This window comes from Nansenia antarctica (genome assembly GCF_963989245.1).
Source record: "Nansenia antarctica genome assembly, chromosome: 5".
Lineage (NCBI taxonomy): Eukaryota > Metazoa > Chordata > Actinopteri > Argentiniformes > Microstomatidae > Nansenia > Nansenia antarctica.
Window position 1 is genome coordinate 54759507 of NC_137690.1, and position 17433 is coordinate 54776939.

General features: G+C 44.6%; 1 protein-coding gene across 1 annotated transcript in view; it reads right to left on the reverse strand.

Moving 5' to 3' along the window:
• Positions 1–1147: 1147 nt before the first annotated feature.
• The window catches only part of lpcat1 (lysophosphatidylcholine acyltransferase 1), a gene marked incomplete at both ends in the record, with an annotated part of 34049 nt that continues 17763 nt past the window's right edge, over positions 1148–17433 (reverse strand). Inside the window, 11 exons of the mRNA XM_080531753.1 lie at positions 1148–1317; positions 2554–2695; positions 2901–2999; positions 3207–3360; positions 3648–3773; positions 4265–4347; positions 4468–4522; positions 5279–5313; positions 6953–7011; positions 16861–16921; positions 17089–17201. Of these exons, the coding sequence (XP_080387879.1) occupies positions 1148–1317; positions 2554–2695; positions 2901–2999; positions 3207–3360; positions 3648–3773; positions 4265–4347; positions 4468–4522; positions 5279–5313; positions 6953–7011; positions 16861–16921; positions 17089–17201 (1097 nt within the window). The remainder of the gene's footprint in view (positions 1318–2553; positions 2696–2900; positions 3000–3206; positions 3361–3647; positions 3774–4264; positions 4348–4467; positions 4523–5278; positions 5314–6952; positions 7012–16860; positions 16922–17088; positions 17202–17433) is intronic.

A 17433-nucleotide genomic window follows, 5' to 3' on the forward strand; every position in this document is an offset into this window, starting at 1 on the left:
GCTTCAAATGAAGAAGCACAATTCTGGCCTAGTTGCCAGTCTGCTCCTGCTTTAGCGAAGATGATATTATCCAGGCTAGGTATTCAATGACCCGACAGTAGTACTCATCCCGGCCGGTACGTGACCAACCTTCAACGTTGAGATGTGGTTGAAATAATGTCAGTTGTTGTTTCAATGTTGAAAAAAACATTCCAAAATGTCAACATTTCTGCAAAATTCAACAGGTATTCAACCTTGCTCCACTGCGTTGATTCACCCAAAAAGAAATGTTAAAATGCCGGGTGGGACCTTAAATAAAATTTAAAAATAAAACTTCTTCCTGACAATACAACCATCACTCGAGTCTGCATTATGCTGTTATAAAAACAGCCTGAGGGTTTTGTGCACAAGTGACATTTTCAGAATTTGACAGCAGAGCAAAAAACAAACTTGATTGTGAGATGATTGTATTGGAATGAGTCTGTATTTATGCCATCCGTGTATCAATGCAGTTCAGGATCTCAGTCAGCTCCTTATATCACATGATATATATCTCATCATGATATATCTCATAACCAATCTATCTATAACAATATAGAAAACTCACTTACGCCCTTTGCACACCAAGCCCTTGATTGTTTGAAAATACATAATAAATACATATACTGTAATATATATATACATATAGCAAAACCCTTCTAGAAATAAATAGCCAAAAGTAGAGCTCTTAAAAACATCTGAGTAAAGGTATCCAGTTCCTCTAAAAACGTCTGGGAAGTCATACAAACAAAGGAGGAGTTGTTGGAGATGTGTTGGAGATGGTGGTTGGTCCTGGTCCTGCATGCATAGATTTATCCCTCTCTTTCTCTTCTCGTTAATTCAATCTCCCTCCCCCCATCTCTTCCTCTCTCCCGCATACCACTCTTTCTTCCCCTTTCCGTAATTGAATTTAACATGCCTTGAATTTATGAATGCTTTCATTCCTTTCCTTCACCATCTCCCTTCCAAACCCACTCTCCCTCATTCTCTCCTTCCCATGCCTCCAAGAGTATCACTCAACCTCCGTGCTCCCCCCATCCCCCATCCCCGCCCCCCCTCCATCCTTCTCTCCTGCCCCTCTCTCTGTTCGAGGTGGTTGTGGTAACAGCAGCAGAACATTAGCCTAGCATTAGTCCTCTTTCCTCTTGTGGCTGGGGAGGCTGTGGTGGTTCCCGCCGAAGCCGTTGGTCTGGGGGGGCAGGTGGGTCGCTGTGACGGGGGTGCAGGGGGCTGTGTGGGAGTAGGAGAGGTATTCCTGGGCAAAGTCTGGGTTCTGCTCCACAAACTTCACAAACTGATCTGGAGAGAGGAGACAAAGGGGTGGAGGGATGACAGGGAGAGACAGGAGAGGAAGAGAGAGAGAGAGTGAGTGAGTGAGTGAGTGAGTGAACAAGTGAGTGAGTGAGCGAAAGAAGGTCAATGCCATCACCATCTCATTGAAATGTGCTTGACGTTATGGAGACGTAGCAGTGCCTTATCAGTGTTGTTGTAGCCGTGCCCTTACTGTATCAAACATACAAGTGGTCAGCACACTGTCACACCCAACTGTTACCCCCAACTCTGGGTTACATCCACAGGCCCTACGCTTCCTAGCAGGTTGGCTAAAGAAAAACCAAAATCAACAATTGTCATTTAATAATAATAATAATAATAATAACTTACATTTATATAGCGCCTTTCATAGACGCAAGGTCGCTTATCTATTTTGATTATTCAGTATATCCATAAATCCCTTCATATTCCAGCCCTCATGCTGAATGGACTGACTTATATAGCTCTTTATTCCAAGCTAAAGACACCGGCCTGCTCATTGCGAGCAATTTGGGGTTCAGTGTCTTGCCCAAGGACACCTCGACATGTGGCCAGCCGATCTGCCGACCTTGTGATCATTAGACGCCGGCTCTACCTCCTGCGCCACAGCTTCCCCATATGCTCACCCCTGTCCGTCATTTGGCTCAGCCTCAGTGTGCTGTTTTCCTGCTGGCTGCAGCTGTCGCTCTGCTACCTCTCCCTGGCTCCCTCCCTCCATGTCCAGAGCCTGTGTGTTCTCCTGCTGCTCAGCCCTGCCCCTGACTTGATACTAATGACAGTGATTCATTGGTGGCACATTCAAATTCGCTTAAATTGCATTTAACATTAATTTAAAATTACAAAATGTACATATAATTGGAAAATATTTCTTATTCAATTAGGTGGCTGTATGTGCTTTGTAGGCTACTCTTCCTCTAGCGTCATCAAGTCCGGCACAATTTGCTAAAAAAAGCTATTATCTTGCCACAATTTCATTGGTCCATGATCAATCTGTAAAAAAACGAATATGTACACTAACATCATAGGCAAACTGTATCAACCTATCTCTATTGGCAGGGTGTAGAACTGATTTGCTTGCAAAATGTGTCTTTGAGGGAGTCCAAAAAAGACAACAAAGGGGGAAAAAACCTTCAGACCAAAAGATGCTCTAGCAGGAAAAATCCTGTACACACGCACACCAACACACACACTGACACACGCCTCCTCCTCCTCCTCCTCTCTTACCATGTGTGATCTTCCCCGTGTCTTGTGTGTCGATAGCAGTGAACATCTCTGTGACGTCCACCTCCGTCACTCCTAAACATGTTCTCAAAATGGCCGCCAGATCCTCCTCCGCGATCGCTCCCTCCTCCTCTGCCTCAAACATCTACACAGGGACAGTGATACAGTGTTTATAACGCTTCAGAGACACTTCATAGACACTTGAGGCCTTAGGTCGACCACCGCATTGACTTTTGTTTGTCTTTGGGTAAAGAGAGCAGTAGAGTGACAGAGGGAAGACAGGGTGAATTACTACGTATAAGACGACACTCGAGGCAGTACTTAGACACAAGGCAAACAGGACGACTCACCCTAAAGGCCAGTCTGAGGGTTTCCATGGTCTTAGATGGTCTACACACGACAGACAAGGCAATCACATACTCTCTAATGTCTATCTGACCATCTCCATGCTAGAGAGAGAGAGAGGGGGGGGGGGCAGAGAGAGGATTAAAAAAAGAATGATTGTACGATTGATAAATAATAGCTTGAATGAATGAACTAAATCTATAAAAGGGGTTCAGCTCAGCCTCTGTGCGTGTGTGTGTGTGTGTGTGTGTGTGTGTGTGTGTGTGTGTGTGTGTGTGTGTGTGTGTGTGCGTGTGAGCAGGCACGTGTACCTGGTTGAATAGGTTGTGTATGTCTGTGAGTGTTTCTGTGACAGGTAAGTTGAGGTACTGGGCAAAGTCCTCCAAGCCCAGCCTGTCTCCCCACAGCTTCCTGGCCCTGCTGCCCTGCTGCTGCAAGACTGCATCTGTCGTCCCTGCTCTCAGCCTGCAGAGAGAAAACACAGCATAAAGAACTACACATCCCAGAGAGCAATAGCGTCCTAGGTTCTACTGGCATGTCACTGTGGAACCCCCTGGTCCTAGGGAGTCAGTGTGTGCGTGTGTGTGACCATGGTGCACTGTCAACTTCTACTGCTTTGAGTTCTGCTCCTGTGTCTGACCTGCTGACACTAGATGGCGCTCTTGTCAAAGTGCCCAGTCCTTCTTCCCAGTCCCTCGTCCCAATTCCATTTTTCCCACCAGTGAGTCTCCTTCCCAGTGACTCCCACTCACCTGAGGCGACGCACCAGACTGTTGAACTCCAGCAGGCTGCTGTTGCTAGGGATACGCAGCGGACCCTGTGATAAGCTGAGATGGCAGTCGTCAAACGACAGGTCTGTGACGGGCAGCTGTAGTGCCCTATCAGAGGCACAGAGAAGCCAGTTAGGACCCTCCACTGGACAGTTCTTTATTTTAAAATGGAACGGTTTGTTATGTTTGCATGCACGCATGTACACACACACACACACACACACACACACACACACACACACACACACACACACACACAGGACACACACACGACACACACAGGACACACACACGACACACACACACACACACACACACACACACACACACACACGACACACACACACACACATGACACACACACACACACACGACACACGACACACACACACACACACATACACACAACACACACACACCCACACACATGACACACACACACACACACATGACACACACACGACACACACACACACACACACACACACGACACACACACACACACACACACATACACACACACACACACACACACACACGACACACACACACACACACGACACACGACACACACACACACACACACACACACTACTGACTTGGCCATAATGTTTCGGACATTGTAGGCGAACAGAGAAGGGTCGCTCTTCTCTTCCTCTGAGGGAGTGTAGAGGGGCAGGTACTGAACGGAAAGAGGAGAAAAGAAAGAGAGAGAGAGAGATCATCCCTCCATCCTAGATAACAGACAGGGACACTCCTCCCAATAGTTCACTGCCCTGGGTGTGATGCTGCTGAGGCTTACCTCTATCTCCAGCGGGTTGTGGAGCTGGCAGAGGGTGAGCCACAGTATCGTGAACCTAAAAGAGAGAAACTTGTTTTTCAGTTATACATGAAAAGAGAGGAGAGAGGGAGGAATGTGTGAGAGGAAATTGAAACATGTGATGCCCCGCCCCGCCCCGCCCCGCCCCGCCCCGCCCCGCCCCGCCCCCCCCCCCCCCCCCCCCAACAGCACCAAACTCAGCATAACAACACACCACAAAACAACAAGGCTATATAAACAAAAAACAAAAAAAATCATCTGCTGCTCCATGTGTATTATTATATATAATAAACACCTTAAGAGTGTTTGTCCAGCACCACTGCCTGTGTGGTTGAAGACGTGACAACTACACACCATCACTCTACTGTACACACACCAACACAAGTACGATATCAGACCCAAACCTACTAACACGTTCAACATACAAACTTTCAATTAGAGGAGAAAGGGGAGGTATAAAAAGAGAGGGAGATGAGATGAAAGAGAGCCTAAAGGATCAACACACATCCCTTTCTAATGTAAAACGCGGTTCTAGGGTTCTACCTCAAATGACAGACAGGGGGCAGTAGTGAACATGCTACTAATGAAGAGAGAGATAGAGATAACAAGAGAGAGAGCGCGCGCGCGAGAGAGAGAGAACGTGAGAGAGAGCGAGAGGTAGCGATAGTGAAGGGAGATTGGGAAAAATATGGTGAGAGAAAAAGAGAAAGTGGTCAGAGAGCGAAAGAGAGAAAGGAAGAAAGATGGCGAGGAAAGAAGAGTGAGAAAGAAAATGAAAGAGAGAGATACTCACGTTCCAGGGCCTTGCCAAGTCCATGTAATGGTATCCTGTCAGGAGGAGGAAGAGGAAATGAGCTGCACACAGGAATACACATACAACCCTAGCTTCCTACACTTAGAATCCGCACACACACACACACACACACACACACACACACACACACACACACACACTCTCACACACACACACACACACACACACACACACACACACCCTCACTACCTGGCCATGTTAGAAACATACCTGTCAACATTGGGATTTGAAAATAAGGGATATTCTCAAAGAAATAAGGGAAAATAAGGGATATCCCCCCCATGTTCCTAAGTGACTACAGGTGGTCAGAATCAGATACCTGGTTGAAAGTAAAATACTTTGAACATCCCTGCATTAAAAAACACAAAAGGGAATCTAAATTCAGCACATTTATTTATACATTACTTGACACCATGATGTCAATGGGAAAAGAGCGGCGCAATGCTACCAGCGATAATCGAGGCTGCGTTTGTAAATACGCTCTGGAAATCGAATCACCGCTCATGGAATGCCTCTTATCCAATCAAATTACTTGGTCCCTTTATGATGTTGCACCTAGTGTGTGTTCTGGCGCTCTCAGAGCAAAATTACGAACGCAGCCCAAGAAACGAGAGGAGACAAGTCAACTCCGACATGGATACAGCAATTGTACGCATGCGCCAACGTCTAACAATTAAGTGTTAAATTATATTTTATTATAGGTTAAAAATACGGGAGATTTACGGGAAAATATTTTAACGGGAGCACAGCGGGAAAGAAAGGTAAAATACGGGAGAATTCCGGGGAAAACGGGAGGGTTGACAGGTATGGTTAGAAAGGTCAGAGGATTGGTGCAAGCACAAATCAAATGATAAAGTCAGTGAGTCAAGTTTATCAATTCTAGCATGGGGCCCTCAGCTTTCTAGGAAGGAGAAACAAGAGCAGAGAGTGAGGGCTTTATAATTCATGAGAACGTGAGGGGAAAGAAGGGTGAAACCCAAGAGAGGGGGAGAGAAGCAGAGAGAAAAGGGGAGGGGGGAAGAAGGGAGGATGAAATATCACTCTACACATGAAGGCATGAAGTCACTCAACACGGGACAAACACTCATTGACAAAGTTCAAAAGAAATATATCAAGGATGGGCAGAGATTAAGGTTTACGGTTTAAGATGCTGAGAGAGAGAGAGGTTGTAGAGGCTGAGAGAGAGAGAGAGAGAGGTTGTAGAGGCTGAGAGAGAGAGAGGTTTAAGAGGCTGAGAGAGAGAGAGGTTTAAGAGGCTGAGAGAGAGAGAGGTTGTAGAGGCTGAGAGAGAGAGGTTGGAGAGGCTGGAGAGAGAGAGACTGGAGAGAGAGAGGCAGGCAAGAGAGAGGCAGGCGAGTGAGAGGCTGGAGAGAGAGGCAGGAGAGAGAGAGGCAGGAGAGAGAGAGGCAGGCAAGAGAGAGGCAGGAGAGAGAGAGGCAGGAGAGAGAGGCAGGAGAGAGAGAGGCAGGAGAGAGAGAGGCTGGAGAGAGAGGTTGTAGAGGCTGGTGAGACAGAGGCTGGAGAGGCAGGAGAGAGAGAGGCTGGAGAGAGAGGGATACTAGGTGGTAGGAACATCCAGGCATGGGAAGGGAGTGTGTGTGTGTGTGTGGGGGGGGGGGGCAGGGGGGAAAGGAAGTATGAAACTTGATTTACCAGTTTGTTTGTGTAGCGCAGGACCACTGGTTGAACAGGCACTGCTGGAATGAAGGCCCCTGAGACAGAGAGGAAGAGTGAAAGTTAGATTTTCTTCTGGGTCGATAACTGACGTAATGACAACCTTCTGACTACCTTGGGGGCCGGGAGACACAAGGTCTCTATTGAGAGCTAAATCACCAGCTGGTGATGGACACAGTGGGATACAACCTGGACCTGGGAACAACCCCCCCCCCCCCGCTAGTCTTTCCATTAGCCTCTGGATGGGCGGTAACAGGTTTATTATGGATGAGCCTATGAATTATGAGTCCCTCTAAGATTATGTATGAGTGTATGAATTCGGAAATGGGTGTGTGAGTGCGCAAATTACCCGATGTGAATCAGTGTCACCTCACTCTCCACTATCAGAGGCCACGGTGTATATTAGAACTATTTGACACCATTAGGGTAACCTTGGGTCTCAGAGAAGGAGAGAAGGAGGGAGGGAGAGAGAGAGCGAGCGAGAGAGAGAATAGCCTTGCTATTGAGCTGCACCATATTTCCCCCAGGTCACGCAGGCCCACAAAGAAAGGTAAAACAAATAGAATACCGATACTCCCGTATCTGTTAGGTGAAATTCCGCAGTGTGCAGTGGAGCACAAACACCGGTTATATAACAGGGTATACAGGAATCTTGAGGTTAATTTCAACACCTCTCTAAGACTTTTTAAAGACCTTGTCAATATTTTTCCAGACCTCACCGCCACTTCAAGCTGTAACTGTTAGTGACACCTTTAACTTAACAGTTTTAGTTTGCAATAGACTAGACCACTATCATACAACAGAATTTCCGGTTCATCTTTGTTTTTTAATAAAACTAATAAATTCACGAACTTTTACAACCAAAAAATTAGGACTCAAACTCTTTGGACAGAGTCTAATTCAGAAAAATACCAACAAAATTCAAGACCTCATAAAATCGTGATAAGACTTTTTAATACTTATTAATTAAGGGTCTTGATTTTCCCAAAATTTATTTATCAACTTTTAATACTTTTCAAGACACCGCGGATACCCTGTATAAGCTACATATAAGCCCTTGACATTCCTACTCCTACTATGTGCAGATTGCTAACAACACTATACAAGTGACAAATAAATGTCTTTATTTTTGGGGAAATGTTTGTGTGTGTGTGTGTGTTTGTGGGTGTGTAAGGTTGACTGTTTACTTCACTTGCTTTTCCATTTCGATAAAGCCACTTTGAGAGAGAAAATAGGGTTAGAGAGAGATAGAGATAAAGGTAGCAATCGCCTGATCGAGAAGAATGTGACAGTAATGGCGCTTTTCCATTATCGGCCCGGATCGCTTCGGGTCGGGTCGGTTCGGGTCGCTTCGGCCCGCTTTTGAACAGTTCTGGTTTTCCACTGTACACAACAGACCAGGAACTAGTAGGAGGAGTAGGCGATAGTAGGCGGAGTTACGCGTCATAAAAGCGCGCCATGGTGGTGACGTATATTTTCACGGGACACAACACAGCCACAACAACAGCGACATGGAGGAACTTGAAGCTATCGTATACTTTTTCCTCGGCATGTGGTATATTACTAACCGTGATTTTTTTGGAGAGAAAGAGAAAGAGAGAGAGGAAGCTATGTACACATAATAAAGTCATGTTTTTTGAACCCTTAAAACCACTGCCATCACTTGTCTGCTTTATGAACTGTAGTATCATTGTGTGCCGTGTTATTCACGGACAAACACGGTGCCCTTTGCGGGTTAATAACTTCGGTTTACCGTGGGTTAGGATAACAATTAAAACGTGTCCGGATAGGGGAGAGGACAGGGAATCCAAAACCATTTGAATGGTGTCGATCCTACACTCCTATCACAGTCTACAGCGCGGAGCGAATTCCCTGGTAAAACATTTCTCTGCCCCCGCTGTCAACAGGAGTTTCATCCAGCAGCAAGCGGTGCTTTGCGGGTTAATAACTTTGGATTACCGTGGGTTAGGATAACAATTCAAACGTGTCCGGATAGAGGAGAGGACAGGGAATACAAAACCATTTGAATGGTGTCGATCCTACACTCCTATCACGGTCAACGGGAGTTTCAACCAGCAGGCGCGGTGCTGCGAGCAGCAGCGGGTGAACTCCCGGTTCATTGAGTTTACGGTTAAAAGCATAACTTCTCGGGGTGTCAGCGCGGTGGTTAAGGGCTCAAAATGACCGTATACCGATGGTGAAGTTAGCAAAGGAGTATTGTGTTTCTACCGCATTCACAGCCGGTGTTATTCACGGGCAAAGACGGTGCATAATAGCGATTTTTGTGTTATGCTTGTTGTAAATAAAAGTTCTATGATGCATTGAAATGACATTAAACTAAGATAATACGATGGTCAGCATAATTTTTCTAATCTTTATTAATAAGCTATTACAGAAACTGTAGTGACATTTTCCAAGAGCAAATGTGGTATTTCAAGATGGCGGTTAGCGAAGAAATCTATGAACATGGGATGACGATTTCCATTGACCAATCAACGGTGTGCAGCGTCACACGTCACACGCAGCCTGGCAAAAAGGTTCCGGGTCTAAATTTGGTTCCTGGTTAAGAAGGGTAGCTAAAGAAGCGACCCGAACCGAGCCGAGGCGACCCGGGCCGACAAATGGAAAAGCGCCAAAGAAGCAGGCCAGCCCGGGTCGACCCGGGCTGGCACGATAGTGGAAAAGGGGCTTAAGTGAGAATGACGCAAAACACCTGAAGTGAAATCTTAAGAATCAACACAATCTCCATTGCTGAGTGCCTGAGTGAGGAGGTACTAGTGAAGCTAAGTCTGCTGTGTCTCTGGATGAGGAGGTACTAGTGAAGCTAAGTCTGCTGTGTCTCTGGGTGAGGAGGTACTAGTGAAGCTAAGTCTGCTGTGTCTGGGTGAGGAGGTACTAGTGAAGCTAAGCCTGGTATGGCCTGCAGAGGGACTGAGAGAGAGGCCTGGCCCACAGGAGAGACACACAGAGCAGTTGGACACACTGTTGGACATAGAGAGGCTAACACAACGCCACAGCTAGAAAATGCAGACAGGGACTTTAAAAAGGACAGAAGAGTTGAGAGTTGGAGCAGGGGGGATTACGGAGGACAGGCCAGTGTGATACAGGGGTGGAAGAGAGGGGATTAGATAGAGGGCACAGTCACAATGAAGGATTACTACAGCACCGACACACACAAAGACACGCACCCACACACACAGAAAGACACAGAAAGACACACACAAAGACACACCCACATACAAGTGTGCGGGCGAACACACACACACACACACACACACACACACACACACACACACACGAGAGATAGCTGGAAAAAGATCAAAGAAGAGTGCGCGGACTTCCGGTGGGCGGGCAATGGAGTAGAACGTGTTTCGCTTGAGCTCCCGTCGGACTTTTGTTTTATTTAATTTAATAAGCTTTCTACATTACGAAATACTGGGAAACCTGTCTCTAACATATTCCTAAAATCAAAAGTCTGTGTATTTAGGGGTCAATGGCTGCAAATCTGCGCAAATATAAGTACACTCCGTCCACTACTAGGCCAAAAGCCACCGCGACGCCGAGTCCCACAGCTACCCCGGCTCAGACGGTTCCGCCCCGGACAGACAGCCCAGTGATGGACGCTGTAGCGCTGAAAACAGAGATCCTTCTCTCGCTGAAATCCGACATTGCCGAGGTGATAAAGACAGAGATTAAAAATGCACTAGCCGAAGATTTCAACTATATTAAAAGTGAACTTCAAGCAGTAAGATCGGAAATCATTAACAATACGGCGGCGGTTAAGTCTGAGATTGACCAAATAAAGGCTACAATCACGGAGGTGGAGGGCGGCCTGTCAACGTGGTCGGACGAGGTGGTGGACCTGCGGACTACGGTGACGGGCTTGAAAGCAGAGGTAACCGGGCTCAGAGAGAGATGCGACGACATGGAGGGAAGAATGAGGAGATGCAACATCAGAATACTAGGGGTGGCCGAGACGAATGGATCATGCTCTACTGCATCGGTCTCGAAACTACTGAAGGAAGCACTACAATTGGATAGAGATGTGCTTGTGGATCGTTCACACAGAACCCTGGCTCCGAGGGGACCGGAGGGGAAACCACGCGCCATCATTGCTAAACTCCATTACTACCAGGACTGCGTCGAGGTGCTGAGCTGTGCACGCACTCGAGCTCCTCTCCGGGTCAACGGGCAGACCATCGCCATCTTTCCGGATTATGCTGCCAACGTCGCCAGGGCCAGGGCTGCGTTCACGGAGGTCAGGAAGCTGCTGCGCAACCGTCAGGGCATTCGGTATGGTATACTGTTTCCAGCCCGACTCCGCATCACACACAACGGAGAAGAAAAGGAATTCACAGATGCAGACAAAGCGATGGACTACGTTAAGAAGAACGTCATGCCGGCAACAGGTCCAGGGTAGGTCTCCCCCAGCCACAGACCAGTGGGTCTCAGTGGCATTACAAGACCAACTTTGACGGGACGATATCTGCTTAAATATATTACCATCGTCAATGCCACCCCTTTGTTGTTATTGTAGTTCTTCACAGCAGTTTATATGCAAGTGTTGAAGGAGACTGGACATATGTTAGTTCAATTTAAAACTTACCCCAAGGGGGAAATAATCTATCTGTTTATTCATAAGGGGCAGGGAAGTTAAAATTACCTGACCAGGAGACTGTTTTTATTTGTTTCTTAATTTCCACTGCGTTAATGCTTCTCTCCGATCCTTTTATTTATTTCTGCCTCTAGACATCATTATTATTACTCTTATTTCTTTATATGCACATATACAATGTAAAATATATTCGACAATGTCGAAATTAAGGTTAGGGGGTTTTCACCCTCCTTTTGTTTTACCTCAAGGTTCGACGGGAGCCTGAAATGTTAACAAGCTACTCCTAGCTATTCTGTTTGGTACTATAACCAAGCAAAGGCGAACCCTCTTAAAGGTTGTTCGCACAGCTGCCTGTTCAGACTCGCAGCCTGGGACCATGTCCCAACAGTCTGTCCAGACACTCATGTCGGTTGAGTGTCCGGATTTTTCATTTTTATTTCTATGTTCAGATCCCACTGTTCCACAGGGATCATACCGGAAGAATAAGAGCAACGTGTATGTTTATGTATTTTGTTTTCTCTTGCATTATTTTGGTTTTTTCCCTTATATGTACTCCCCAACTCCCCCACACCTCCTACCCATACCCACCCCTCATATATCCACACACCCACACTCACACAGTCACACACATAGACACTGTACTACATGCAGTTCACAATCTTCTCCTATTCATGTGCCTATCCTTGCCATCACCATGCCTACAGGTAAAATTAAGATCCTCCCTAATTCTTACTCTGAACCATGGGATCACTTAAGGTTATAAGCTATAACGTTAAAGGCCTCCACAATCCTATAAAACGAAAGAAAATCCTTAATCAGCTAAAAAGAGCCAACTGTCAGATAGCATTCCTACAGGAGACCCACCTGTCGGATATGGAACATGAGAAACTAAAGAAATCCTGGGCAGACAGCGTGTTCTACTCATCACATCAGTCAGGTAGAAAGAGAGGAGTGGCTATATTGATACATAGGCAGGTTAACTTTACACCAACAACGGTCCACAAGGACATTGAGGGAAGATTCATTTTAGTGAATGGATCTATAGATGGGATACATGTATCCCTCATGAACATATATGCTCCAAATGAGGATGAGCCTGGCTTCATTAGCACAGTCATTAACACAGCAATACAACACAGCTCCGGTATCCTACTGTTGGGAGGAGACTTCAACTGTGTTATGTCCCAGCTAATGGATAGACAACCTACCTCCAAAACTCCCACTTCTAGAATGAGCAGAATGCTTAAACACTTGTCGATAGAATCAGGCCTAGTGGACGTCTGGAGAAGCAGATTCCCTAAAGGAAGAGATTTTACTTTCTACTCGCACAGACATTCATCTTATTCGAGAATTGATTATTTCTTTACACCCAAAGCAGAACTACACAGGATAGAAGACATAAAGATCTTACCAATTACTCTATCTGATCATGCACCTCTTGCATTATCATGGAACATAGGTCACAGGCCAAAAACCAAACAATGGAGATTAAATACATCACTTCTAAATGATGAGGAATTTATCACATTTGTAACAACTGAACTAAAGTATTACCTAGAAACTAACGACTCACCTGAAATATCACCTCTCATCCTATGGGACTGTGCTAAGGCATACATTAGAGGTCGCATTATCTCATACGCGAGCGCGAAAAAAAAGAATAGAGAAGCAAAACAAGGAGAATTAGAGGATAAAATAAGGCTGCTTGAACAACAGCATAAAAGAACACCAACCTCCAATCTACTTAATGCTCTCAAACAAGCACGCAGGGATCTAAATAGCCTAATCACTGAAAAGATTGAGGGCAATTTAAGGTTTACCAACCAAAAATATTATGAAAATGGAAACAGAGCAAGTAGATTATTAGCACTAAGACTAAAAAAACAACAATCATCGAATATAGTACAGAAATTAAAAACTCATAACTCGACTCTCACAAAACCTGATGAAATCTCAAGGTCTTTTGCAGAATTTTATAAATCTCTTTACAAAAATACGGACACCTGCACAGATGATAATGAATTGACAGCATTTCTGAAAGACATCAAACTAAAAGAGCTATCTGAACCTATGGCAAAAGAACTAGATGAACCAATTGAAGAATGGGAAATACAAGAAGTGATCTCTACACTAAAAAACAATAAAAGTCCTGGACCGGATGGGTTTAGTAATGAATTCTATAAAACATTTAAAGAGACAGTATGTCCCTTATTGCTAAAAGCATACCACCATACATTGCAATCTGGAACCACGGCCCCCTCATGGAGGGACGCAACAATAGTAGTAATACATAAAGAGGGCAAGGACCCCACCCAATGCCAATCATACAGACCCATCTCACTTTTATGCACCGACCTACGTATATTAACAGCCATCCTAGCAAGACGCGTCAATAAAATTATCACACAAGTTATCCACCCCGATCAGACCGGGTTTATAAAGGGAAGATACTACGGGGACAACATAAGAAGATTACTAAATATTATGACTCACCCTAAAGTTAAGGAGGAAGAAGCAATGATATTATCCCTCGATGCCCAGAAGGCATTCGATCGAGTATCTTGGCAATACCTATTTCAAACTCTAAAACGACTCAAATTTGGCCCCAATTTTATAAAATGGATTCAAACACTATATTCAAATCCACAAGCTGCTGTAAAAGTGAATGGATTTCTGTCGGACCGATTTACTCTAGAACGGGGTTGCAGGCAGGGGTGCTCTTTGTCGCCCCTGCTGTTTGATATCAGTATTGAACCACTGGCACAGCTCATTAGAGACGACGACAACATAAAGGGACTGACAATAAATGAGGAACAACATAAATTATCATTGTATGCAGATGACGTGCTTCTTTATCTAACTGAACCTGCAACAACAATCCCACGCCTAAAAGATCTTATTTCCAACTATGGATACTTCTCGGGTTATAAAGTGAATGTTGATAAAACAATGGCTATGGACATAGGAGGTAGAATTCCACAAACTATCAAAATCCAGAGTGAGTTTAAATGGCCCAAGGATGGTATTAAATATCTTGGCATTCAAATCCCCTCATTGTTAGAAAACCTAAGTGATGCAAATTACAAAAGCATAATCCAAAATATCAGTAAAGATCTAGACCGCTGGTCAACACTTCCCCTGTCTCTATTGGGCCGTATTGAGAGTGTACGCATGAATGTGCTGCCTAGGCTTCTATACCTGTTCCAGATGCTACCCATCGATATCCCCAAATCCACATTTGATAAGTGGGATAGACTCATCTCCAAATTCATATGGCAAGGAAGGCGCCCAAGAATCAGACTTAAAACACTACAACTATCTAAACCATATGGTGGGCTGAAACTCCCAAACCTAAGATACTACTTCTGGGCGGCCCAGCTAAAGCCTCTAACAGCATGGATCCAAGACTCTTCATATACACGATGGCTCGACATTGAAAAAAGTTTATGTTCGATGCCCTTACAGACCTTGCCTTTCATAGATGTCCCTCTAAAGGAAACTCAACTAGGTGAATGGACCAGAGTCACACTAAAGATTTGGAGGAAAATAAAACTGTCATTTGGCTTACCTAAAGCAATCTCAGCATTATCCAATATTGGTCTTATGAAAAATTTCGAACCCTCCAATACAGATATAGGGTTTAGAAATTGGTCGGATCATGGACTTACTAACTTGCACCAACTCCATAAAGACGGTAGCCTTAAATCATTTGAACAGTTAAGAGAGGAATTTAGGCTCCCTAACACAGACTTTTTCAGATATCTACAATTAAGAAGCTTCCTAACAAAACATAGAGAATGGAATAAAGTCTTGGAGCCCACTGAAATCGAAGAGTTCTTGATAAAGCTGCAAAAAGGAAACGAGAATAAGAAAATTATAGGTGACCTTTACCAAAGGTTTCTATCCATGGATTTGAATAATACACTACAGAGGAAAGAGAGATGGGAAACTGAAATGAATACTGACATATCACAGGACATATGGGAGGAAATATGCACTGAAGCACACTTAGTGACCAATTCAAATACATGGAGGGAATTCAAATGGAAAGTGGTTATGAGATTCTTTAGAACCCCAGAAATAATGGCTAAAATGGGCCCAACACACTCAAATAAATGTTGGAGAAATTGCAGTACGCAAATTGGCAACCACACCCACATATTCTGGTCATGCCCCAAATTGAGAACATTTTGGGAAGAGGTGTTTGAGGCCCTTGAAGCAGTATTCCACCAAAAATTTACCAAAGATCCAAAGATGGCACTACTGGGAGTTATACCTGAAGGCATTGATGGAAGGGCAAGAATATATCTCTTACAAATATTACTAACGGCAGCAATTAAATGCATTACAATTAAGTGGTTAAAACCAGACCCCCCTACATACAATATGTGGACAGAGAAAGTATGGGAAATCTACCAGATGGAACAAATAACATACACTCTGAGACTCCAGAAACATCTATTTATTAAAAGATGGAGCCCGGTTATGTCCATATTAATACAGTGAACCCCTCCACACATCTCGACTCGTATATTTCTGTATTCTAGACTCACCTCATATCACTACACATAGATATATGCCTGCATTGCATTCACACGCACACATACGCACACACACACACACACACACACACACACACACACACAACCCCCACCTGACCCAACCCCCCCCGACCCTACCCTTTTTCTTTCTTTCTTTTCAAAATCTTTAATTTTATTCCGTCATTGACATCTCAATGTTTTTGTTGATCGCTCTTTTTTGCTTTGTGTGTCATGCTTTGAACCACATCCATGGACCATATGTGTACAGCTATAAGAATGGAAAGAATTGTAGACAAAACATGACATGATTGTACAAGTTGTTGAAACTGAAATAAAAACTAAGTTCAAAAAAAAAAAAAGAAGAGTGCGCACACACACACACACCACACACACACACACACACACACACGCACACACACACACACACACACACAATATGCATGTGAGTTCAAAAATACCGCAATCCCATCCATGGGTTAATAAAAACACCACAATCCAACCCAACAATTGATTGACAGTTAATTGAAGTTAATTACACAGCAAAAAAAATCGTTTTATAACAGACACACCCATGCACAAAGACATAAACAAACAGGCACACACGACATCAAGCCAAATATAAATCTCTCTCTCTCACATGGCTGTTTTCCACCTGATTGCAGCTGGTAGTCATTTGGCCCAGTTAGTAGTGCTTGGTCAGCATAAAGCAGAGAGAGAGAGAGAGCACATACCAGGCTTGTATCTGATGAGGCAGGATCGGTTGGTGCATGTCCCCTCAGGAAATATCATTATCTGGAACACACACACACACACACGCACGCGCACAGGAATTAGTCTAAATGGTTTTGACATCATTGACATGGGAGACGAAAAAACACAAAAGATCCTTTTAGGGAATGTATTCATTTGTGTGTGTGTGTGTGTGTGTGTGTGTGTGTGTGTGTGTGTGTGTGTGTTACCTGTGGCCACTCCCCTCCCGAGAGGGCTCTGCGTTTGATCTCCTCTACCGTCGTCCTCCTGGAGTCTGGGTCCGACCGTGACACAAACACTGGCCTGATGAACTTGATCAGAGCTACACACACAGAGAGAGAGAGAGAGAGAGAGAGAGAGAGAGAGAGAGAGAGAGAGAGAGAGAGAGAGAGAGAGAGAGAGAGAGAGAGAGAGAGAGAGAGAGAATCTTAGAAAAACGTGATGATGCAAGTTGATTATTATATAGGGCAATATTCAGAACAATTTACCTACCTAAGGAGCCAATTAACAATGGTATGCAAAAAAGCTAATGATGTGTTAATGTTAATCACCAT